Genomic DNA, 26654 nt, shown 5'->3' with positions numbered 1-26654 from the left:
CACCTTGTAGGCATGACCATAACCGAAGCCTCAATGGGGGTTGGAACTTCCAGGTCTAAGCTGGAATGGCTACCCACTACATCATGTGCATATACATATGGATCTGGATGTGTATTCACATATATTTACATGTATGTGTATTTTTATTTTCTTGCTCTATGCATGTTTACATATATATATAATCATATATATATAATCATATATATATATGTATATATAAAGTCATTCACTGTACATTTTGAATGTGGAAAAGAGAGCAAGTACTCTGCATTCACAGGCTTCTGTCCCTCATAGCTAGAAATAAAATAATCTGAAAGGCAACTCAAAAAGATGAAATTACTCTCTAGGACAGGCACACAAGAAAATCAGTTTTATTTTTAATGTTTTGAAGTCATAAGAGTTATTTCTGCAACTATACCATTTGGTTATTTTTCTTTATTCCATTTTCAGTGTTTGTCTTTGATGCCTTAGGGGCAAGGGCATTTGTATTGTATCTGAACAGGCCCCTCAACATAATTCAGCTCTCTCAGGACAGCACACAAAGCCAGTCAACAACCACTGCCATTAAAAGATCATGTGGGCAGCTCTGTTGGTTACAACATTTTCAAAGCCTTAAAGTGCTACAGCCCATTACCAAGGCAATTATATGGTGGCTTCTCACTGAGACTACTGCCTTGAGTGCCCCAGTACCAAGAGAACTGGGCCTCCACACTTTCTCACTAAACAATCTGCCTGGGGATAAATAAGTGCTCCAAATTAGCAAATGTGTGGAAAGTTAGATGACACACAGAAGAAAGGACAGTAAGAAATGGTGACTCAACTCTAGGACACATGTAAGAAGCATCCAGTCTCTAAGGCACCTTCCTAATGTGTCAGGTATATTTGCACCAAATCCTTTATAGGTTCTTATCTTCCTATGCTGGAAAGCTCCACTCGACCTAAGCAAGAATTTCTGACTCAGTTGTATCGCTTGGTCTGTTTAAGGGGCCCCCTGGCAGTGGGATCCGGATCCATCCCTGGTGCATGAGCTGGCTTTTTGGAGCCCATTACCTGTGGTGGGACACCTTGCACCAGGGAGGGGCTTGGACCTGCCTCAACTGAATATACCAGGCTTTGCTGACTCCCCCTGGGAGGCCTTACCTTTTCAGAGGAGGAGATGCACGGGTTGGGTTGTGAGGAAGGCTGGAGGAGAGCAGGAGGAGGGATGAGATGGGGATCTGTGGTTTGTATGTAAAATGAATAAAAAATTTCTTAATAAAGAAAAAAAAGAATTTATGTCTCTGCAGACATCTATAGATAAGAGTCATGTCCTGCAATGGGCCCTACTCTGACAACTGGTACTATTTTCAATCTACCAAGCTAAGAATGAAAAACATAATTGTGTCTGTTGAGATAAGTCTTTTCTGTTCAGAGGTTCATGCCTCTGGGTGGGGGACAGATTCCACTCCCTCTCCCCAATTAATGCCTCAGGCAGGTGGGAGAGTTATTCCCATTACTCATCTGTAATGTGGTGGCATAGCTGGGACACACACACACACACACACACACACACACACACACACACACACCCTCTGGTAGGGGAACTGGCCCTGAGGTCATGAGAGTGGGAGAGCTGTCCCAGCCACTTATCAGCGGCAGAACTCAGGAGAGTGGCCCCTACTCCTTGCCTGGGCAACACAGTAGAGCTGACCTTGAAGGTATAATCGTGGGAGAACTGACCCTGAGGATGTGAAGGCAGGAGAACTGGCCTCGCCCTTTGTTCATCTCTGCTAGGGGTGAACTAGCAAGGGCAATGCTGAAGAACTCATCCTGGTGGTGAAGACAGGGTAGAGCTGGCAGGCTGACCAACCTTGTAACTACCCAGGACCAGAACCAGGATTAAGTGTTGGCCCACCCAACATCCACCTTATATGTGATCTGCTGGAGGGGGCCAGTCATGTGGACCCAGGGCTACAGGATTTCCACAACACAGGGCAGCAATGAGGTGTCCAGGAAGAGTCCCAGTGAGGGACCAGTGTCAATGGTGCAGCAGAGACCAGGGGCAAATGAACCAAACCAATGATTCTTTGAGATGAATGCCTGCACACAAAGTTGTAAGGATAAACGGGTTTACTGTGTGACTCACTGTGTCACACTGCAGCTTCCATGACAAGATTTTCCCTTTCTTCCTTTTTTTCCCTTTTGATCTTAAAATTTATTTTGCTTTATTTTGGTGGGGTGGGGATTGCAGGGGCAAGGGTAGCATGCAAGGAGATGGAAGATGGGTGGGATCGGGATACATGATGTGAAAGATAAAGAATAAAATAAGACAATAAAGCTAGAAAAGAAAAGAAAAGAAGTTAATGCCTCCACCTCTTCTTAAAAGCAGCTGAGCCTGGCTATGTTGCTCTCATTCTTCTCAAGAGAAAGACACCAGGCCAGTCCTTCAGCAACTGCCAATGGTGGGTCTTTCCTCTCTGATCCACCTGTCAGCAGTAATTGTCTACAATGAGGGACTCGGTGACAGCACCTTCAGGAGAGATTACAGTCAAGAAGGGATCAGTGCCACTGAGACGCCCTTCAGAACAAAGCAGCATCTATTTAGGTGAGTGTGTGCGCACCTGCATGTGCCTGTGTCTGAGTACCATATTTAGGATTGTACTCAGGGTCTCATCATTCAGGCTAGGTAAGCTGAACTGCTAAGCCACATCCCAAGCTCAGTTTAGGTGAATAAACTCAAGGCTTGGGTCACACATCTTCAAAACTTATAATCATATGATTAACCTTTATCTCAATGTTATTTGCATTCTGTACACCAGGAGACAAAGTTGACCTTGGGTATAGACAAAATATCAGGTAAACAATATGCTTTCTAGAGTTGGTATCATCTTGTGCCCATGGACTCACTCTTGTCAGATTACAAATATTTGTCAGAAAACAGCAATAGTCACAGGGAAAATTTGTCTAAAATGTTCCAAAGCACCCTTTTGTCTGACCCAAACCCCCCAAATCAAAATGGCAAAACCAAATGGGACATACCCACAGAACAGCTACAGTATTAAGCATCTGTTCATAAAAAAATGTGGAGGAAGAGCAACATAATAAAACGCACCCTAACTTCACAGCGTTTAGTTTGACTTTAACCCCATAAAATACACTTGGCAAGCAGAACTGCAGAAAGGATTGTTGTGCACACAACTCTGAAAAATAACAGGGCTCTCTCCTGGGTAGAAATAGCGGCACCCCTGGGGTGGCCAACTTAAGGACTCAGCTGCTAACCTGTGTGGGTGTGTCTCTTTCTCGCTTTCCTCTCTACCAGAAATAAAGAATGTTTGTAAGTTGGACATCCTTTTGCTCTGACTTCTGACTTCTGAGCAAAAAAGCATAGTGTCTTTTAGTGTGGGAATGACCATCCTTGTAGAAATAATGGCTTAGAAAATGAAAAATTAGAAAACAATGAATCAAATAAGCACTTAACACCAGGAAGACTTTTTTTCTTTCTTTTTTCCTTTTTGAGAGAGAAAGAATGTGGGTGGCAGGAAGCAGGCTGCCCAACGTAATTTTTAAAAATACATTTAGACTAAAGATAGTTGCTGGACAAGCAAGTTTTCCAAGGCAGTGGCCAAATGTTAATGGAATTCTCTAAGAAACAACAAGTAATCTGCTTGTTGGCATCCAAGATTCACGTGAGAAACCCGAGGATCGGAAGCAGAGGCTTCTACATGAACAGGCAGGTTCATCATCTTTAAAAGGAAATTGTTGAAGACTCAAAGGGTCCACAGGATGTGAGCAGTGGGGCAATTAAAATGTTGACTTTACTGTTTATTTGATTATATTTTAAAAATATATGGATTTGGAGATTGGGAGTAAAAATTAGAAGTTCTAATGGGTTTCTTCTTCAGCACAAAAAGTATACAAAACTCTAAAAATTAATCAAGATGCCTTACAACAGCAGATCAACAAGAAAAAGGGCAGTAGAGCAGGGCTGCAGCTTAGTGGTGGAGGACACACCTAGAATGTGTAAGGCCTTGGGTTCAAATCCCAATAGAGGAAAAAATTAAACAGCTTTTTAACATTAATTTATCTTGAACATTTAAAAAAGGATGCTCACTATAAGATTTTCCTATATGCCACATTCAAAGGCTCAAGTCATTGCACTGTTTGGTAATAATCATACTGCAGATAGACACTGAGTAATAATTGTGTTGCTTAATTTTCTTTCTTTTAAAAAACATCTTGTCATTTTTAATTTCTTCAAGTGTCCTTTAATTGTCATAACAAATCAATGAATGTTATAGTTTCTATTGTCGCTCTTATAAACTAAGATTTAATAACGCCGAAAGGGTTCACCTGATTCATTAAACTAGCAAGCAGAAAAAGCCAGAGTTTGAACCGAGGGTTATCTGGCGAATAACCTGTACTATCAGCTTTCCCATGCATACTTTTTCCTCCCAGAGAGAAGTTAGCAATTATAAGGCACAAAATAGTGCTGCATTCCAAATTCTTCCACTGGGAAAAAAAAATCAAATTTTCTGAACCAGGGTTAATAATCTTAGAACCACAGATCAAATGAAAGGTTCTTATCTTGAACACAGTCAAGGGCCAACAGAAAAGATACAGCCTGGCAGCCTAGCAGCAAAACCATAAAATAAGTTGCCTGCTCGAGGGATCTGGTTGCCATTTTTAGGACTCTTCAGTTATAGATCAGTGGTTGAGTCAGCTTTTGGTTGCAAAATGGGCTTGTAGGTGAGCAAAGTGCTCTAATTTTGAAATGAATAGAAAAAATCCACCAACCCAGGTTAAGAAAAAGGGTTGAGTTAGGAGAGAAAAACAAAATGAAAAATAGTAAAGACCAGATTTATCTTCTAGTTTATTTTCTAAAGGTTTTATTTTCAGGAGAAATTGAAAGGAGAAACCTGATTTGGTGAATGAACTAAATGTATATATGAGTCAGAGGGAGGGCTGGAAAGGAAGATGGAGAGGGAGGAAATGATGGAGGCATCCAGGTGGCATGTTGCAAGGCACTAGTAATGAGTCGCCCCTCTTAGCACTTCAGAGTGATACAACTTCAATAACAGAGATATGGAATGTGACTTAGGCCCACTTAAATTCCCAGAGCATATTTAAGAAAATGCTTTTTTACTTGGTTCTGATTGTAAAAATACAAACAAATATGTACAGAGGATAATTGACTACCAGTAACCTGCCAGTGACAACATTCTGGCTATTGTAATTAAGCTCCAAGTGAAAACTAAAACCTACATAGATTTTCTGATAACTTTTTGTTTACATGTCTAGACCTACAGTCACTCACCACTGCTCTTCTGACAGAGTAAATCAAGCTTAAAATGTCATTTCAAGAATGCACTGTAATGGTAATGCTAGCAATAGACATCACTGTTGCAGTTTAGATGTGGGAAGTCCTGCACAGATTCCTGTGTTGATCCCCAGCTGGCGATGCTATTTAGAAGTGAGTGGCTTGTGAATGTGCCAATCTCATCATACATGGATTAGCCTATGGAAGAATTAATAGTGGAATGGGCTATTAGGTGGTAGACTGTAGGTGGAGGGTTTAAATCTCATTTTTGAAGGGCATATCTTATCCCCAGATATTCTTCCTATTACTCCCCCAAGCCACTGTGAGGTGAGCAGCTTTGTTCCAGTATCAATTCCTCATCATGATATTCTGCCTTGCCAGAGGCCCAAAGTGACAAGGCCAAGTGGCCTTGGTGTGAATCTTGAGAAATGGAGGCCCAAAGTAAATATATGTGCTTTAATTTGATCTGCCTTTTTTTTTTGTCACAATGACAGATAAAGACTAACACAACCACAAGTCTTCATTTCACATTTTAGTTACAACAATTAATAACCTCAGATGAGATATTTGAATGAAACTGGTGTCAAACAAGATAGTTATGTTTTAACGTGAATATATAGGTCCTTTACAAGTTCCCATATTCATGGATTAAAACAGCTTCAAATTGGTCAGAATTAAGTAATTAATATGGATTTTGAATGATAGACTTGCTCACTTTAGATTGCAGGAACAACAATAAATAATAATAAAAAAAAAGAACAGGACTCAACCTAGCCTCTCCACTCCATTCATCTCAGAGGGAAACTATAATATTGACATTCTCACTGTGAAGTAATTTTTAGAAAATGAATGAGTAATGGATTTATTTTTTTCACATCCTTTTCAGAGTCCAATGCAGAAATGCAGATACATGTGATGAAACATATCACCCCACAAAGTTTTAGAATTAACTCAGATAATGGGGGCCAACACCCCTTTTAAGCCATAAGTTTAGAATGTACCTACTTTTGTCTACATATATTGCTTGCCTATTAAAGCCTTTTTCAAGCACAGCGCCAACGTCTGGCCAACTTACATAGAAACCACTTCCTATTTCTGGAAACATCTGCTAATTTTTTCAAGTTGCAGGTCAAGGTTCTTTTTTCTAAGGTGGGAAGGAGCTCTCTGGTCTGCCATGTACCTTGTGTGACCTTCTTGATTAGGTACTCAGAATGCTCTTCTGGCACTGTAAGATATGTCTTGAATTTTTTTCTTCCTAGCTATGTCTGTACACTGGATTCCGTATAGAAAGAGTAAGTGAAAATTGGTTCGAAAAGGTTGAACTAGGCATTCACACACTCTGTCAACTGGTTTACTTCTCACTCCTTATCACAGAAACTTAGTGATGAACAAAGCTTAACACAGAGAGTCACAAATGCAAACAAGGGACTATGGACTGTTCATCTATAAACAGGGCATCTATATCACACTTCTTCTACCCAAGATTCAGCAATGTTGTGGAAGAAGAGATGGGAATATAGAAAGAGCTCAAGATTGGGGGTGGCTGGTTCAAAACTGTCTTTAGGACATGATAGGCATTTGCATTCATGAACTTGCAATGGCTGTAGTTGGCTACACAAGACCTTTAAAAGATCAATCTCATCAGTCACTCCAGCATGGATAGACAGAGGGCTCACAAGGACCACATCCAGACAAGAAGCTACATGTATTGATGACTGCTGGCAGAAAGTAAGTCAGTTTTCTTCAAGGGTATGGTCCCTGGTAGGTTGCTCATGTTACAGTAGACAGCAGTGTTCAACCCATGTGCATGTGGGTAACACCAATTGGCCTTAGTAGGCTATACATATATATATATATATATACATATGTATATATACTCTCATAAAGTAAGTAAAAATATAAGTGAAATTAAGACTCCTATAACCCTATAACTCTTTTATAAATGTGTAAGTGTAATACATTTACACTTTTTCTTTTGAAAAACCTGTTAATATCTGCAGGATATTATCTAGAAGCTTCATAAATTTATTTATTATTGGAATTGTGAGTCTGCAGCAAATGAAATAAAATATTTCAAAACACTGGTGGCAAAAATGCAATCTCTCTGGCCTACTCAGAAGTATACTTACATTTTATCTTATTTTCAATACAGTTAAAATTAAAGCTCAATTACCAATTGGGCACCAGCCGCACAGATCCAAAGGCACAATTACTTTTCCTAATGGAATTCATATGCTAAGGATGATATAAGACTAGAATCATGTGAATATTCCAGTTGGAAAGAAATGTGAAAAGGCAGATGTTGCAGAGCTTCTGAAGGGAGACAAATCACTGAGTGTTCGCTGTGGTGAGAGCTTCGCAGTGAAAGGAGAAATTTAACTGACCAGATTATACAGTTAAAATATGTACGATGTGTCTGAAGGGCAATAATACTGAAAGGCCATAGAATCCCAAAGCCTAGGGTTTTTGGCTCTTTCCCAAGTCTCCCGACCTTCACTTAACTGTTTAAGTATGCCTTTTTTTTTTTTTTTTTAAACAGATCCCATTCTAAGGAAAAGAACTTCTGTGACCTCCTGACAATGTCTATCATGAACTCTGCTCTCATTCTTCAGAGTACTTCATAGTTTTATTGTATACAGGCATGTGTATATCCATATTGACACATATAGATGAGTGTGTGTGTGTGTGTGTGTGTGTGTGTGTGTGTGTGTGTGTGTGTGTGCGTTTCTTTCTATTGTGCATTTATTTTTTCTCAGTGTTATAAATGCTGTAAGGACCTAGATGATGCCCTTTGCACATGTCAGCACAAGTTGTATTATCCTAGAGTAAACTTTATGAGAACCATCTTCCTTATTATTAAATGGCACTAAATCTAATATTACATATTTTTTTTTCAGTTTTGAAATTACTCCTCAAACTTCTCTAATTCACAATCAAGGTATGGTAGTAATAGTGTGTACAGTGGAATGGATTGGTGCCACATGGTTTTTTTTCAATTATATTTGGTCAAAATGTCCAATGGATTGCCATACCTAGCAAACACAAAGTAAAGATGAAAAAATTAATAAGAAAATATTTTAGAGAGAATTGAGCTACATTTCTGTTCCTACTCCCTCATAGAGAAAAAGAAAGATAAATTTCTATTAAGTTTAGTGGGTGGGATATTGTAATAACTTTCCAACTGACTATTTACTGAACAAAAAATTAGACAGAGAAACTTTCCTTAATCTAATTTAGACTGAAAGAGAAACGAATATTGGGAACACTTCCTGACTCAAAGCCTATGCAAGGAAAAGAATATCTGTGTTTCCTTCAAGCCCATCACATAAAGAGCATAGAAAGCAACAAGTGAGTCTGGGGATTAGGGCCATCCAGAAATTAAAGTCTCCTTAGAGACACAAGTTCAGGCCTGCCTGGCATCCTAGACTTGAGCATGGAATGTTGTGGGTAGCAACCTGGTTGCTTTACAGATTTATATATGTTTTCATCTTCATCATACCTTAATTGACTGAATTACTTCACACTGAATTGGCTCACTAATCATACTGTGTTATTCTTTTTCTGCCTCCCACCCTCCAACATGGTCTCTTACCCAGGAACAGGAATTAAGAAACTGCTAAACTGGAGCTTTTCTATAGGAAACTCACTGCACTGCATTAGGCAGCTTTCTGTTTAAGTCTGCTACCCTACTTCCCTACACTTCTGGGATCTCTTTCTGTTACAGTGCTTGATTTTTGTTATTAAAATATCTATTAATGCTATAGTGATGATATATAATGCATCATTTGTACAGTTTGAAGGTGTCTTGAGAAGTTCATACATTGTAAATTTAGTCCATGGTGTGGTGGTGCTAGACCTTTAAGCGGTGGAGCCTAGTGGAAGAGGATTAGGGTATAGAAGACACCATTCTATGGAGGGATTAATATAGATCTCTTGGGATTGGATTATTTTCTCTTTAGGATAGGTTATCATAACAGAACCTGGCAGCTTCCCAAACATTCTTCTGATGGACCATCAGTAGATCACTCATGCTAACACCATGAGGCCTTCAGTCAGAGCTGAGCAGATGTTAGGGCCATGCTCTTCACTCCCAGAACCCTGAGTAGAATAAACCTCATAATAAACATTTATAGAGGTTATTACATACAATATCTGGTCTTAAGCACTTTATTAAAGCAATAGAAAGTAGACGAAGACAGGGGAGAGCATAGGGAAGTCATTTAAAGCCAGAAGACCAGAGGAAAGTGTCTAGGAAAAGAAGCATATGGAGAAATAAGCAGACAATGATGAGTCTTGGAGAATTCTGTTTCAGAGATTATAAAAGAAAGTGTTTAAAAACCCCTATACTCCTCTCTCTCTCTCTCTCTCTCTCTCTCTCTCTCTCTCTCTCTCTCTCTCTCTCTCTCTGTCTCTGTCTCTCTCTCTCTGTCTGTCTGTCTCTCTCTCTCTCTTACTTTCTCTCTCAATTTATATCCTCTCATATTGTCACAGATCAATCTTGAGAGTACATTACTGGAAAAGCAAAATAGCTTCTTCCTGGAAAAAACAACACTAGGAGATATTCTTGATGAAAATGAAAGCATGCTTCTAGGACTTGAGTATCAAGGTAGGATAAATAAGCCAGATGCTCCAAATTGGGTTTTGAAAAACTGTCTGATGGATTCAATATTCCACTGTGCATCAGACATACATCTAAATCCATTACTGATCTCTCTATCCCTACCCTTCCACCTCCTCTCTGTATCTCTGGTGTGTGTGTGTGTGTGTGTGTGTGTGTGTGTATGTGCTCGAGTGCTCATGTGTTTAAATTTTTTTTTTTTTTTTTTTTTTTTTTTTTTTTTTTTTTTTTGTGGAGACCAGAAGCCAAGCTTGAATGCCATTCCTCAGGAGCCATTTTTTTTTTTTTTTTTAATTTTTCTTTTTTTAGACCAAATGGCTCATTTGTGACCTGAGGTCTCCAACTAGGTTAGTCTGGGTGGCCAACAGGTTCCAGGAGGATCTTAAGATTTTTCTCAAGAGTTTCAAGAGTAACTTTCAGTTAAAAGTTTTAAAAGTTGCAAATTGCAGTAATGAGGGACTGCACCAACAAAGTTAATGAGAGAAGCAAGTTAGCCTGATTCTTCCTTGAGTAGGGCACAGTGTCTTGCGTGAATGAATAGAGACTAATTTCTAAGTGCTGGAGGAAAATTTTAGAAGGGAGCAATTCAATTTCATGAACCCATTGGTGGGCTGCCAAATACTCTTCTGATGTATTTGGTTTCTAAGGATTCATCCAAAGTATAACACCCCTGAAGTCTCATCTCATCAAGCCACCAGGAAATGATCACTGCCAGACTAGCTGAGGCCATTTCAAATACTCTGTTTAGTAACAGGCTAGTGTGTATGACATATAATCAAGCAGAGGATTATACTGCTGAGTTGTTGATAGCAATGGGAGGCCCCATGTAACAGGGGATAATCTTTCATTAGCTAATGAGAATGTAGAACCTTAACATGTTAGCTTCCTTTTAAGCAAAGAAGAGAACTATCAGTTTTAGTTCACCTCTGGGGGAAGACGCTCTCAAATCATGTGCATTTTGTTGTAAAATAACTTTTCTAAAAGATCTTTCTGCACACCACTGCTTCAAACAATCATAAAAATCAAAGAGGAAACACATGCAAGAAAAAGCCTGTCAAAGAAGAAAATAAGAAATTTCTGAAACAAAATCCATGACAGAAGACTCAGATTTGAATGCCAAGGAGAAATGCAATAGTGATCATCTTTGGCTGACAGGTTGTTCAGGCTGTTTAGATAGCATACTGATTTAAATTTGAAAAATTATCATGTAAGAGTGTCACTAAAAGGTTATGCACTTAAGAACTCATAATTACACCATGGACACTAAAAGATGGAAGATAGTTTTGCTATGGATTGCCTGACCTCAATACATGTCATGGCTCCTGATAGTAAATACAATCTAGTAGGTGTTTGTTGAGTGAAATAAGTTGAATCCATTTCTTTTGCTAAGCATCTCTCTCTCTCTCTCTCTCTCTCTCTCTCTATATATATATATATATATATGTGTGTGTGTGTGTGTGTGTGTGTGTGTGTGTGTAGGAACACCAATTTCAATTTTCTTTAAAAAACATTTTTAGTTTTTATAAATGTTGGTGCTACTAATTTTCTTCTTATGACTGGTTATGATTTCATTGTAGATTATAGTTTTCAACTTTTTTTTTTAACCAGAAGAAATGACGATCTTTTAATATTTTCTTGTGAATTAAGTTTTAAAGGTATTACTATTGTTAAGTCTATTTTGGTTTCAGTCACTTATAATTTTTCTTTAGGTACTGAGGCTCAAATATAGAGCCTCATAATGCAATGCTTGGTGGCTGCTTTATTGGTCTCTCATTTTAAAACTTTATATGCTTTCTTTAAGAATTAGTTTTTCATAATATGTTTTATATATATAAAATCAGAAAAATCCCAACGGTATAAAGAATATATAGTTTTAAAAAGATTTTTCTTTGCAGATTGTTCCCTCTCTGAGACAATCACTATTAGCAATTACTTTTCTATGTATATTCTATGTGTGTATAAACATTCACTTGTTCATATTTATTTGCTCTTACATTGTCAACACAATGTACTGTATATAATTTAATGACATGGGTTTTTGTTCCATTTCAGTACATTTATTTCACTCACTCTGTTATTAAGTATTTATTCATTCAATACATTAAATTCAGACATTCATTTTTAAAGCTGAACAGAATTTTGTACAAATATTTTTGAGTTTCTTTTGGCTGTTTTTTGGTCCTTACACTGTTTCTCCTATCACAAACATTGGCGAAGCGGACTATTACTTTACATGCAGGCCTACCCTGGGGAAGATTTTTAGAGGCAGCTCTAGCAAACCACAAGGTTAAAGCCTTAAAAAGCTGAAGATACTTTAGTGTTGTTCTCCACGATAACGGAATACTTTCAACTCTACCGGCCTCATTTGGCTCTCAGAAAGAGCCCCTTTCAGAAGGCACCACAACTCACCATTACAAATGGCTTTTTGGTCAGCAATTTGATTCATGAAAGTGGTATTTTACAGTGTTACCATTCACCTCTCTTATTTTGTTTAATACTTAACATCATTTGAATGTATGATAGGTTTATTGGGATTATTTTCTCTACTCTGTGGCTTTACTTTTCACTGTTAATGGTATTTTTAATAAACAAAAGCACCTCATTTTAACATAGTCCTAAATATCCATTTCAATTTTTACATTTATGCTTTTCTTTTTCTATTTATTTTCTCTTTTATTGAAAATAGATTCTTTTCTCATGTATTATATCCTGATTACATTTTCCTTTCTGTCTACTATCCATTCCTTTCCACCTTGCCTCTCATCCAGATCCACTCCTTCTCTGTTTCTCATTAGAAAAGATCAGGCTTCTAAGAGATAACAACAAAGCATAACAGAATAATAAGATAAAACAAAGACCACATAGAAGTTGGACAAGACAAATCAACTAAAGGGAAAGAGTCTAAGAGAAGGCACAAATATCAGAGATGCATTGGTTCACACACCTGGGAGTTCCATAAAAACACTAAACTGGAAGATATAATATATACAAAAAATATATATTTTGGTGCATACCTGTGCAGGCCCTGTGCATGCTGCCCCACTCTCTGTGAGTCCATAAGAGTTTTGCTCAGTTAATTTAGAGGGCCATGTTCTCCTAGTGTCTTCCATTTCCTATAGCTCTTACAATCTTTCTGTCTCTTCTTCTGTGGGGTTCTTTTTATTTTCCATACCAGAATTTATTGAGTGATTAATTTGGGGAATAGAGGATGAATCATGGATCTAACTGTCATTTTAAGACATTTATTTTTTCCTCTTTCTGTCTCTGTGTGTCATATGTGCTTCAGTACATGAATGTGCTTCATGTGTGTGCAGGTGCCCCACCAAAGCCAAAAGTCGGCATCAGGTCCCTGGAACTGGAGTTAGAGGTGGCTGTGAGCTATCTGGTATGTGTGCTTAGAAATTTAATCCAGGTCCTCTGTAAGAGCAGCAGGTGTTCTGCTACTGAGCCAATCTATCTAGCATCCCAACAATCTTTAGAAGGTAAGTATCCAATTTTCCCAATATGATTTAGTACTCAATTAGGCTATTAGTCTATCTTTTCACACTCAAAAATACCAACTTTATCATCTACTAAATCCCATAGCTCTCTGTCATTAAAAATATTTTATAATATATTTAAAAGTGTTTTGGGCTTTGGAATCTCTCATTTTTAAAAGTTTCCTGCCATTTTGTATATTAGTTTTTATAAATTATTTTTAAAGTCAATCTTCCTTATTTAAATTTTTTTAAATTTTTGCTGATATTTTAGTATAAAAGTTAAAAGCAAAATTTTTAATGATGTATTTCAAGTGACAAATTACAGTTTATTATAATCTCTTTTAAAATAAAATCCCCAGAGTTTCCCCTTGAAGGTAGTAGAAGATTACAAATAGATCTATATCTATCACCCTGCACAAAACTCAAGTATAAGTGGATCAAAGACCTCAACATAAATCCATTTACTCTGAACCTGATAGAAGAAAAGTGGGAAGTAGCCTTGAATGCATTGGCACAGGAGATTACGTTCTGAATGTAACACCAGTAGCACAGACACTGAGACTGACAATTAATAAATGGGGCCTCCTGAAACTGAAAAGCTTCTGTAAGGCAAAGGACACTGTCAATAAGACAAAATGGCAACTAACAAAATGGGAAAATATCTTTACCAATCCTACATTGAACAGAGGGCTGAGCTCCAAAATATATAAAGAATTCAAGAACTAGACATCAAAATATGAAATAATCCAAGTTAAAAATGGGGTACAGATCTAAACAGGGAATTCTCAACAGAAGAATCTCAAATGGCTGAAACACACTTAAAGAATTGTTCAACATTCTTAGTCATCAGGGAAATACAAATCAAAATGACTCTGAGATACCATCTTATACCTATAGAATGGCTAAGATCAAAAACAATGAGGACAGCTTATGTTGGAGAAGATGTGGAGTAAGGGGAACATTTCTTCACTGCTAGTGGGAGTGAAAACTGGTACAGCCACTTTAGAAATCAATGAAGATGGAGGAGGAATGGATGGGGAGGGTATAGATGGGAGTGGAAGTTGATGGGAGGAGATATGGGAGGGGAAACTATGGTTGGTATGTAAAGTAAATGAAAAAAGTGTAAATTAAAAAATAGCCAGAAAAAAATCATCTTGCCAAGTTTCCCCCTATATTTTAATAGCTCTCTTTTCAGTTAGTACTGATTGGTAAGCCCCATGTTGCTTAATGCAATCTTTTATGGTACAAATCTTTACCTTTCTTTGGACTTCTTGACATCTTATAAGTAGATGACCCATAGAATTTTCTAAGCTTAAAAAGCTTAAATTCATTTTCCTCATCAGTGTTAAGAACAATTCGACTACATACATCCTATTCTCAAAGTATCTAGCCATAATAGAATTATCTTCATAAACGATGTCTATATTCTATTTGATTTAACATTTAGAACCGAGTTAGAAAATGTAGCAGGTGATTTCAAAATAAAATATTTGTTGAGTGAATGTTTGATTATTTTCTGTATGAGTTTTAAATGAAGAGCATCTATTTGATTGAGCATTGATACACAGGCACAGATGTCCAAATATGTCCATTCAATACTTACATAATACAGGGATTTAAACTGTAAGTCTCTTCAATCTAAGGTTGGCAACAAAGGTGATTAGCAACAATGACTTAAGAAGGAAGTGATTTAGTGTTGCAGTGTTTCCCATGACACCATCTTTTCTTATCAAACATTAATAGTTCTATAAGGGAAACATACAATTTTGTTAATATTCACAGCCATTAAAAGATTTGTTGTGTGAATCTTAAAACTTCTGATAAAAAAAAATCCAAACCTCTGTTGTGAACAATTTATTTTCAACCTTTGCCTTTTACATGTTAAACAGTTATCTTTTGATCATAGGGGCTTAGCTTTAAATAACATATAAGTAATCTGAGAGGAATGATGATGGGATTATCCCCACAGGCAAGATGAGAGGAGTGACATCAGCCTTTAATTTCTGAATGAAGTTAGCAAATGCAATCAAATGACTCGCTCTCCCATAATGGTACAATGCACAGAACAGAGGAGATTACAGAGGCAATATTTGTACTTTAGTCTTTCAGGTAAAAATCATTTGTTCTGAGTTCTCAGGAGAGAGCTTGTTTATGTATCTTTTCGTGCAATGAGATCAAATGCTAGCTTAGAGAAAGTCTTTAGTGTGCAAGCATGTATCTTAGATCTGTAAGTTATGAGAAGTTAACAGTGCACTTACAAGTGAAACCCAATGACTAATGACAGCAAACAAGACTCACGCATCACATGTCATCAGTTCCTCAACTAGAAAAAAAATGGTTTTTGAGGGTGAAAAGTGGCAATTTAGCCATATTTATTTCTGAGAATAATATTTCCCTGGCTTAATATCTAGTTTGACCTTTTCTTTTATAGTCTCTGTTTTTAATACCAATAGAACTTTTCATTGTATATACACTTAAGTAGATTCTTTTATTATCAAGGGAATAATTTTCATTCAAATTCACTAAGAGAAATAACACTAAAGAGAAAATACAGTGCTTTGAGACCTCATGCCAAAGTGAAAATTACCATTTGTGCTTACTAATAGTCAAACTTTTGTTCAGAACAGTCCTTCACAGAAAAACAAGTCCACCTACCACTTGGAACTCAGAACCCAGAATGCAATCTTGAAAAAGAAAATGGAGCTGTGAATTCAGAGACACATTTGCACATGCATTAGAAGATGAATGTACCTTTTAATTTTCCCCATGGCAAAAAAAAAAAAAAGAAAAAAAAATGGAAAGAATGTGTGGTGGTTTCAAGCAACCAAACCAGCAGATACGCTTTGTGCCTGGTTTCTCCTGGTGATGTGGCACAATGACCATAAACAACTGAATTAAGGACCACTCCAAACTTTTCTATCCTCAACACTCAAATTGGGTAGCAATCAGTCTAACTTGTTATGCAGTATTGCTAGCAGAGCAATAGTGATAGAATAGGAAAATAATTGTAATACATGCAGTCTCTGTACAAAGGTTAAGGACAGTTGATTAATTTTCAGTTAAAATCTTCGTTCATGCTACATGTACTATGTGCTGAAAACATCAAACTCTTGGCCTCTACCCTAAAAATCAAGCTAAAAAGATAATCAACTTGAAAAATGAACAATTTCAAAAAATTCCATGCTCACATTGTTCATTTTGGCTGTGGTGGATTCAGAGAAAAAGAAAGTAGGGGCAGAGAAAAAGAAAGGAGGGGCAGAGAAGAGTCAGACTATATTAGCAAACAACAACAAAGAAATTGTTATATAAAATGTGAAATCTGGTAAAATGTATTTCAGTTAGATGCCCAGTAAATTCTGTGTCTGCTCTATGTGCTATTTTTGTATGCCCAGTTGATGTTTAACTATGCTGGATTATACATCTGTCATGAAAGAACACTATGAAAAATTTTTACTGAGGAAAAATTTTACTAAGGAAAAAAATTCCTCTTAAATGTAGAAATTGGTTTTGGACCCAGTGCACTATCAGGCAACATGTGAGAGGCTTCAAACACTGCTTTGCTTCAGTCTGGGCATAGTAAACTTTGCATGAGTACCAGAGTGTTGGAATGAAGGCTCTCTTCTCTTAAGAGGTTCCTGCACAACCTTGTACCTCAACTATTCTGTTTTCCTCTTGCCACACTTCAGTTATGGTCTTGACTCCTGTCCCATCTCTCTATCCCAGTTCCTACCAAGTACTACCCAGAGTTTGGGCACCAACTCTCCTTATCTTTTACTTCCCTTTAAAGGCTTTGCTAAACCCTTCCAAAACAGTCTAGGCCAGGGAAGAGACCATGGAACTACTATGTTAATTGTTGGAGTTAGCAACTTGCTTATTTCCCTAATTTGAGCCTTTGGGACCCATCTTTCTTATGTATTATGGGCTTTCGGAAGGCCTGGCAACAAAAGAATGATCAGAAATGGAAGAACAAAGTCCTTTACAAGAAGATTGCTTCTGATTGGGAAAACTATCCATAGTTTTGTGGAGAAGGCATCACCGAAGTGGCTCTTGGGGAGAGGATGCTGATAGTGGTCAAAATGGAAAAAGAAGGAGGTCCAAAGGTGGTACAGGGATGAGAAAAGGGTCAGAGGCAGAAGGATCAGAAGATAGAAGAAGGATGAAATAACCCAGCAAAGGGTAAAACCAAAATGAATGGCTGGAGAAGAGGGAGACCACAGAAGGCATGAGATAGTGTAGTGAAAAAATTAGATTCTTCCCTAGAGACAATAAAGAGTCAATTCTGCGCAAGAAGGAACCATTAATAAAGCTATGTGTTTTTCAAAGGCTGGCCCCTATGATAAACATGTAGAAATAAAGAGATTGTCAAGGGTGTTTATTGTAGTAGGTCAGAGATTTCACAGAGACATGAACTTCATAATAATTTTAAAGAGTAGACTGGTTATGCCACAGATTACTTTCATAGTTTATGGCAGATGATTTGATAAAAACATCAAAGCAAAGGGAGCCAAAATCAATTGACTTAGAGCTTTTGACTTTGGATGACAGAGGCAGTCATTAACATAAATGGAAGCTGGTGTGAAGGAAACAATATGCTTTCAGTTTTCAATATATCTAGGGATATATTTCCATATATTAAGTATATGGAAATAAAGAACAAAAGGAGAAATATATTCATAAACATCACTGAACATTTTCATAAAACATAGTGTCACAAGGCAGTTTTAACTTAGTTTGGATAAAATGAATTTATTTAGAACTAGATACAAAACTTAGTTGCAAAAAATGCATATCATATATGTTACACAAGGCACTATCACATGTGTGGATACATACAGAAGACAAACATATAGTGGCTTTGCCTTCAATTGGGGAATATTAAATGAATAATAATCAACAAATATTGCTGCCAAAAGACTAAAGATCAGAACACATGAAATACCATGGGAGTTATTTTAAAAGCAAAAAAGTGAGCTCACTAATGGTTTTCCTTACTGAACTTTGCCAATTATGGTAACAATGAACTATAACAAATATTACTAAGAATTTTTAATTCTTATCCTAAATAGAATACTATTAGGTTATCAAATTATTATTTTTCAGATGAGGAAAGTGAAGCTAAGTGGTCCAGGCATTTGTTTTATAACCATGGCAACTTAAAGATGCCCATGATTTTTTTTAATATATGTAACTTCTTTAATGAATGTGTTCTGTACACAGTAACTGTTAATCTGAAGGCATGTTAGGTAGTTATAATTATTTCTTGTACAACTGTCTACAAATGTTACTGCAGTTTCACTTTGTACTGACATACAACAGTAACTGCAGGAAAAGATGGCATTTGTAAAGAAATAAAAATAGATTATATTTAAAATCATTTATAGGAGTTGGGAACACAGCTTAGTCAGTAAAGTGCCTGTGTCTTAGGCAGGAGGACCTAAGTTTGGAACCACAGATCCCATGCACAAAGACAGGCATGGTGTGTGGGCAGCTGCATCTCCAGCATAGAAGGTTGGGGCTTACACAAAGGAGGATCCTTGCAGCTCATTTGCCAGCCTTCTTCATCAAACTAGTGACATGCATGTTTAGTGAGAGACCCTGTCTCAAAGCATAAGGTGGAGATTAGACAAGGAAGACATTTATGTTGATCTCTAATTTCCATGCACAGCCTTGATGCAGGGGGAGGGGCTTGGACCTGCCTTAAATGATTGTTAACTCACCATGGGGGGCTTTACCTTTTCTGAGGACAGGATGGGGGGATGGTCTGAGGGAGTAGGCTTGGAGGGGAGTGGGAGGAGGAACAAGAAGGGGATCTGTGGTTGGTATGCAAAATGAATAAAAATTTCTTAATTAAAAAAGTTAAAAAAATTCCTTCCTTGGAACACCCCCTACACATGCAGATTTTCTTTCTTTTACTTTTGATTTCTTGGCAAACCTAAATAGATCTGCTTAATCATTACTTTCTACATAGGATTACTGACAACTGACATGTTATCCCAGATATCCCAGATGCCTTCAGCGACTAAATCTCTAACCATAATATAAGAGAAATTTTTCATGTTGACTAAGGCATTTTTACATTTTATTAGAAATGCACATTGGAATTCCAAAAGATCCCAAGTGAATATCTAATCACATTTCTGCAATTTTCTCTGTAGTCTTCCTCAATTGACACACGGCATTCCTTTTAGAAAACTGGGCCTAGTCTGCAGAGCCCCCCACATACAGTTTACCAATAAGTGGGGGCACTGTGTGATTCATCTTAGCTAGAAGAGTCAAAACATTCCAGAGAAAGGGAAACATTCTGTGTGCATGAAATTCCTTATCTAGTCCTCTTTGATCACATTGATGTGATCACCACTATTCTAACCAATTAGCTATATTTAACTATGTGTATTTAACATGTCTCCAAAACACAACTCAGCTCCGTTTTTACCATTTTCTCCTCCAAGCATGTTTAACTGAGCTCTACTCTCATTCTTGCCCTTTCAATTTATTTTCTTTATAGCAGCCAAAATGAGTTCCAAAAGATGATGAATATGCCTGGTGGTGATGCCACATGCCCTTAGAATACCAGCACTCAGGAGGCAGAGGCAAGCATATCTCTGAGTTCAAGGCTAGACTGGTCTACAGAGTGAGTTCCAGGACAGCCAGAGCTGTACAGAGAAACCCTATCTAGGAAACAATAAGAACAACAAAATAATGAAAATGATGGATCTTATCATATCCATCCCATGTTTAAATTTGTACAATATTTTTCCCCTTGCATTTATATAATTCTAAACTATTAAACTCTTAAATATTATTAAAACAGCAAAGCATGATCTGGCTTCTTACCTCCCATATGGACTCATGCCACCTTTTGACCTACCACTTGACGACTCGACAATATGAAGATCTTTCCTATATTTGGGTTACCATACTTTCACTTGTACCTGGAATGCTCTCCTACCTTGCCACATGGCTATTTTAACTTATAATTCAAGAGTTAGTTTGGGTAGTTTTTGTCTCCTTTGGCATAGTCTCTGATCTGTTTTCCTTCAATACCTTATATTCATTCTTAGTTTTCCCAGTTGCTATTATTGATGTTTTCCTTATCTGACTATAACTTTCTTGAGAGCAAGAGCCACCTCTTCTCTTTGGGAATCCCTGTCTAGATGTGTCATATCACAGGAAATATTTAATAAGTATTTGTTGAATCATGGAAGGTCACTGTATAGCAAGATAGCCATATGTTAAACACACTTAGTTGAATACATCTGGCTAGAATATTGATGCTTACCATTGGACTATTATGTAGTCAAAATAGACCAGACAGGGAACTGTGTGCACATGGAAAGTGGAATGTTTCCAGTTCTCTGGAGTGTTTTGACTCTTCTGGCTAAGATAAATCACACAGCCACCCTGTCTCCCCATTAAACTCATGGCTCAAGCTCTATCCTAGAACCAATGTCATTTTGCCTTGAAAACATCACTAAATAGGTTGACTTTAGAGTCATCTTTTCTATTAGAACTTCTGAGGAACGAGACTGATTTATTTTTATCCTTTATATTACATTAGAGTTTCCATGATACAAATTAATCATGGTAGAAATTTCTTTCAGGAATATTGCAATTCTAAAATTAAGAATTATAACATACTAAGGTAATGAAGGCAGTATCTCTTCAGATATAGTATAGATCCTAATGATTTGTTACTCCTATTCTACAGTTCATGATATTCAGGCACTGGGAGAGGCATCTGGAATTCAAACAATGACTGGAACACTTTCTTTCCTTGTTAATCAATAGGCTTTGTATAGAGAAACAAATCCCCATGAGACCTATACAAAAAGAGCCCAGTACAAAAAGTACAACTGACTGAGCACACTCCCCAGAAGGTTTCATACAGCCAGCTTTCTGGACAGAAAGTTGTCCCAAGGATTTTGTTGGTGCGGGAGACCATCTCCATATACTGCAAATGTTCACTGTGTAACTGTCCACCTACCAGGTTAATTAGCTCTCCTATTTCCCTCCTCCATGCCACAAAGACATTCTTGCCCCACAACAGGCTCAAAGAAGAAAATGGTTCAGTATGGAGGAAAAGAGCTGGAGGGGGCCCAATGCCAGAATAGAGATCCAACAGACATGTTCCTGGTAAAATTAAGGAGTTTGGGTCATCAGCTCCCTGTAGCCTTTAGGTGTTTTGCTGAGCAGCTGGAGGTCATTCAGTGACTCAGAGCAGGAAGCCAGTAAGAGAAAGGCAGTATTTTCCTGAGGGCTTAAATTAGCCTTTGCTTAGGGAAATGATGAATAATTGGTGTTAGCTGACTTGTATAAATATACACATGTTATTTATATATACAATATATATTTTTAATAGAAAAAAAATCTATGTTCCATTTGTTTGCCTTTAAAAGGCAAACTTCCAGTGTTATTTAGTAAATGTTTAGGGTAGACCTTCATTCATACTTAAATTCTAATGCACCTGCACTTAAGTCATCATGGACCTCTAAGTATTTTCATTATATTGCTAAGAAACCGCTACCACAGTTGGTTAAAAAAATACTTCAAATAATCTGCATGTACAGCTAATATTTCCTGAGTTTGCATCAGGAATTATTCCAAATATGTGAACTGTCTCAATGAATTACCATAACATCTCCAAGAACAAGCCTTGTCTTCACTTGTGTTCTGTAGGTGAGAAAAACAAGGCCTAGAGAGTATAATATTTCTAGCCAACGTCTAACAGCTGTGAAAGGCAGAGCTGGGGTCCAACCTCCATGCTCTGATCTTCAGTCTATGACTCTTCCTACTATGTGCAAGCTCTTAAAAAATGTTCCACTCCATTAATTACATAGATTTAATGAAAGTCATACCACCAGTAAATGGCTGAACTAGGCTTTTAATGAGTTGGTTTGATTCTGTGTCAAAGCTGGCAAATACCACTTAATACTGTCCCCTAGAGAAGGTGACATGCTTATTTTTTTCAATCACATATTTAGCATTAGACATTAAATAGATCATAAAAAAGAAAATGCTTTATGAAGAGTCTAATTATTACCCAGTCATAATCTAAAATATTTAATGCATTAAGCTAATTATTAAAATTTTCTGAAGCATCTGAAATGCCATGCGAGTAGTGTTAATGTCAGTGTACTAAATGAAATTCATATAATGATTCAATCTCACTGTTTACCCAGTTTCTTGGAGCAAGCAAAAGAACACCTAGACATCTGTGAACATTTAAAATGCAAGCTTAACTTGTTTTATCTGTCCCAAGCTAAGACCAATACAAGACTTTTTGGTTACAACACAGTACAAAGTCAAAAGAAATCACATTATAAAACATAATTTAGGATCAGTAAAGATAAAAATGTTGTGTGTTAAGATTTAATTTTGTATGTGTATGTGTCTATGTAAGTGAATGGCACATGTGTGTGAGTGGGCATGGAGGGCAAAAGAAGAGGGTGTGAGATCCCTGGAGATACAAGTCATCTGACATGAGTGTTGGGAATTGAACTCAGGTCATCTGTAAGAGCAGCAAGCCCTCCTTACTAATGAGCAATCTCTGCAGCCCCAATAAATATTATCTCTGTTACTTATATTAATATCTGGTTATGTGAAGTAATTTACCATGCACATCTGAAATGTTAGAAAGTTATAATGAGCTGGCCAAGTTATAACGAGCCTGTCAGTTAAAAAAATCATAGAAAATATTAAGTGGTGGTTGTTATTATCATTTATGGTATTCCCTATGTAATTATACACTCTCCTTATGTGAGTTTGTGTGTAGAGTTCTGGTTTCTTCAGCCATCTGTAAAAACTACTATCTTGTAGTGTCAAGTCTGCTGATAAGCAATGAACGTCAGAGAATTAAAGGTCATTGTAGGTGGAATATAGACTAAATTTTAGACAAACATTTTTGACATTTGTGCCTCAGTAAGAGTCTTTTTTTTCTTTTACCTTTCGGCCCTTTGAAAAGCTTGATTTCCACGACAGTCTCCAAAATGGGTCGTCTTCTACGCACATACAGCCGCACAATGGACCCCGCTTCTTTGAGGGCCTCCACTGCTTTACTGTGGGAAACCTCCGACACATCCACCTCGTTCACCCGCAAGATACAATCATTGACCCTGCAAGGGAGGAAGAGGCAAGGTTCAGCAGTCGCCAGGGACCTGGTGTGAAGAATCCATCATCACTAACTAACCTTAACAAGAGGGCAAGAATGGGAGAGACTTTAAAAAGTTCAAATTTGGAAGGTTCCTTACTTACAGTACAAGAAATCAAGTCATGTTCAAGCTCCTTGAGTGCCTAGCATTCCACACAATGATCATTAGGCTAGCTCTACTACAGTAGTGTGACTTGAATTGAGTGGCATATGGCATAGTTAGAAGGATATGCATTTTAAGAAATCTGTCAATGACATCATTATTTTTACTGTCTTAATTGGTTAGACTGAAAATTATGGTCTAAAGTATTCTCAGAAGTTATTATGGCAGACTACATAGACACAACAGATGTAATTTTATCATTTAACTTTGCAAAATTCTTAACTCACTAGATACAAAAGTGTTATGCAATAATTGTAGAAATTCTCAAAAATATAACTATGTAGGAAGAAGAAAAAACATATAAAACAGTCATCTCAGTGTGGTTAGCTTGTTGAATTATCTTTAAATATCTTTTCCCTGGAATTCATCTCACAATATTATAAATATTGAAGCTTAGACTTAATGAAGCTTGATGCGATCCTCAGATAATCCTACCTAAGACATTTACTTTAAAAACTGAAATTATATAATGCTTTAATTATTTCAGTCTTCACACAGGAAGGCATAATTTGACTTCCTTTCCAGTTAGTTTATTTTTATGATAATGATTAGTGATAACATGAATAATGGCCAAGAGCACAGGTTTCTGGCTAGAAAGATTTCCTCACTCTGCCCATCCATTTTAATATTCCCTATCTCAGGTTACTTTGTTGCTCCAAGTCAAAAGTGAGCAACTGTTCTTACTTGACCCCTTCTTCCCTCCATCACTATATATTCAGATCCATTCACAGAGCAAATCTAGTGGGTACTGAGGTTTGTTCATCTTCCCTGCTACCTCTTGGTTGAAGTCAGCACCACCTCTTGCCTGAATGACTTCCACAATCTCCTGACTAACACTCTTGGGTCCTCTTTGTTATCTTTGAAGCCCTTCTCTTCAAAGTGACCATGGATAAGTAAATGTGGTTGGTACCAACTTCCTACTTCCCTCTTCCAATGTCTGATTTCATTCAAGAGATATATTGTTTAGCAAATATTTGCTGAATGTGAAAAAACAACAACTAAAATTCAATTGTTGGATTTTCATCTTCTAAGTTGATACATATAGGTAATTTTCTCCATCTCTCTAATAATTTTTTATTATTTTTATTTTCACATTCTTTAATAATTATAATATCTACTATGAATGTTTTAGGGAAGAATAAACTAGGCAATATACATATAAGCCTTTCCATAGACCTTAGCATATAATAAATTACTAATAAATGTACTGATAGTGCAGTATATATTGACATATAATATTCTTAATAATGGATTTTTTCATGGCATTGTGGAAATTAGTATAATTTGTACTAATATAAGTAGTTAAGCCCTTCTATTGGCAGATTGGGCATAGACTGTATTTGTTCTGAAGTCTATGTGTTTATGTATCCTATCTATTTATCTATCTATCTATCTATCTATCTATCTATCTATCTATCTACCTACCTACCTACCTATCTATCTTTCTATCAATTCAGTCATTTATCTAACATCATCATCCCCATGATTGTCATCATCTATCTTCTATCCACCTACTTACTTACCTATTACCTTTCTATTTATTTATTCTTGCAGTGTTGGCTGAGCAAATCTAGGGCTTCATGCATGCTTGCCAAGTACTCTAGTACCAAATTAAACCTGGATACTTCAAGCCTTCTTGTTAAAAATATATATCTAATGTGATGGACCATTTTATGTATATTATGCCTATCAATTCAAAATATAAGTTTATCGTGGACATATTATATAATAGCATGGGGAGGATTTTTAAAGTGTATTTTTCCCCATAATTCTTTATACATCTGTTTAAGAAGCTGTTATTGCAACCCTTGCCTTTATGAGAATACACAGCAGCCTTAAAATCCTGAAGTGGAAGATTTCACTAAGATGTAGTGATGTTATTTCATCAGAACAGATGGAATGACTTTAATAGGTTTACACATACATTTCCTTTCTAACAAAACAAAACCCGGAAAACTACTAATTAAAATAGTTTTGAGAATGTAGGCATGCATCAGGGATGCCAGCCACCCTGGAGCAGCTGGTCCTTTGAGAGTGGGTAATTTCACCATCTCATGATAATAAAAAAGAATAGTTTACCATTACCTCATGTTCAGAATACTAATCATATCTTGACCACTATTTTTCTTGAAGTGAGCTGTAGAAAAAAATTGAAGGCTACACCCATTCAAACTCTACTAATTAATTCCTTTTGTGTACAGTGAAAGCATTGATTGTTAGTTACAAGTCTAAACAAAACACAGCTTAACTCACATGGTTGTTCCTGAACATATAGGTGAACTAGGCAGCTTTAATAAAGTGCACAGAACACAAGATTAGCAAAGAGGAGGTCTGAATAGAAAGACACCCATCTCTTTGGATTTCATATTCCCATAGGAAAAGAGGAAGCATGGCCATGGTTGGGGAGAGGATCCAGCAGACAGTTAATGTAGATATATGTAACACTAGAGGTATGAACATTACTGATAAATAGGTAAGACATGCCCAGAGTGATTTGTTTAAAAGTGAATCTGGTAGAAATTTAAAATTGTCATCAGGGCATCAACTGCGTGCTCTGTTAGTCTGGTCTCTTCACTCATTTTTTTCACTTTAGTTCATGAAACATTGATCCTTCATTTTATAACTAGAGGAATATCAATGGTAAGGTCATTCCCTGTTGGTAAGGACAGGGCATGTTTTCCAACTGGCTTTACCTATCTCTATGCTAATACAAAGAATTTAGAGTTGTTTGCTTTAACATTAAAATAAAAACAGATGATGAATCTACATTGAAATGCTTAAAAGGAGAGAATGTCAAGCTAGGGAACTAGGACATTCAACTTCCCTTCCTCTCAGTCTCTTGAAATAGAATCTGGCCAGAGGGCCTCAGCTATTTCAAACGAATCTGTTTAACTGCAGATAACCTTTGCTAGTAAAGTCACCCCTTCAGTTTAAGGCACATCAATGTATCA

General features: G+C 36.9%; 1 protein-coding gene across 7 annotated transcripts in view; it reads right to left on the bottom strand.

Moving 5' to 3' along the window:
- Nucleotides 1–26654, bottom strand: part of Dlg2 (discs large MAGUK scaffold protein 2) — a 901904-nt gene that overhangs the window by 525441 nt on the left and 349809 nt on the right. For all 7 annotated transcript variants that reach the window (XM_036186483.1, XM_036186442.1, XM_036186459.1 and 4 more), the window contains exon 5: nucleotides 23336–23505. In XM_036186483.1, coding sequence (XP_036042376.1) covers nucleotides 23336–23505 — 170 coding nt within the window. The remainder of the gene's footprint in view (nucleotides 1–23335; nucleotides 23506–26654) is intronic.

The sequence above is a fragment of the Onychomys torridus genome, chromosome 1 (genome assembly GCF_903995425.1).
Source record: "Onychomys torridus chromosome 1, mOncTor1.1, whole genome shotgun sequence".
NCBI classification, from domain to species: Eukaryota; Metazoa; Chordata; class Mammalia; order Rodentia; family Cricetidae; genus Onychomys; species Onychomys torridus.
Note: the sequence above shows the minus strand (reverse complement) of the source record. Positions and strands in the feature narration are given on the sequence as shown.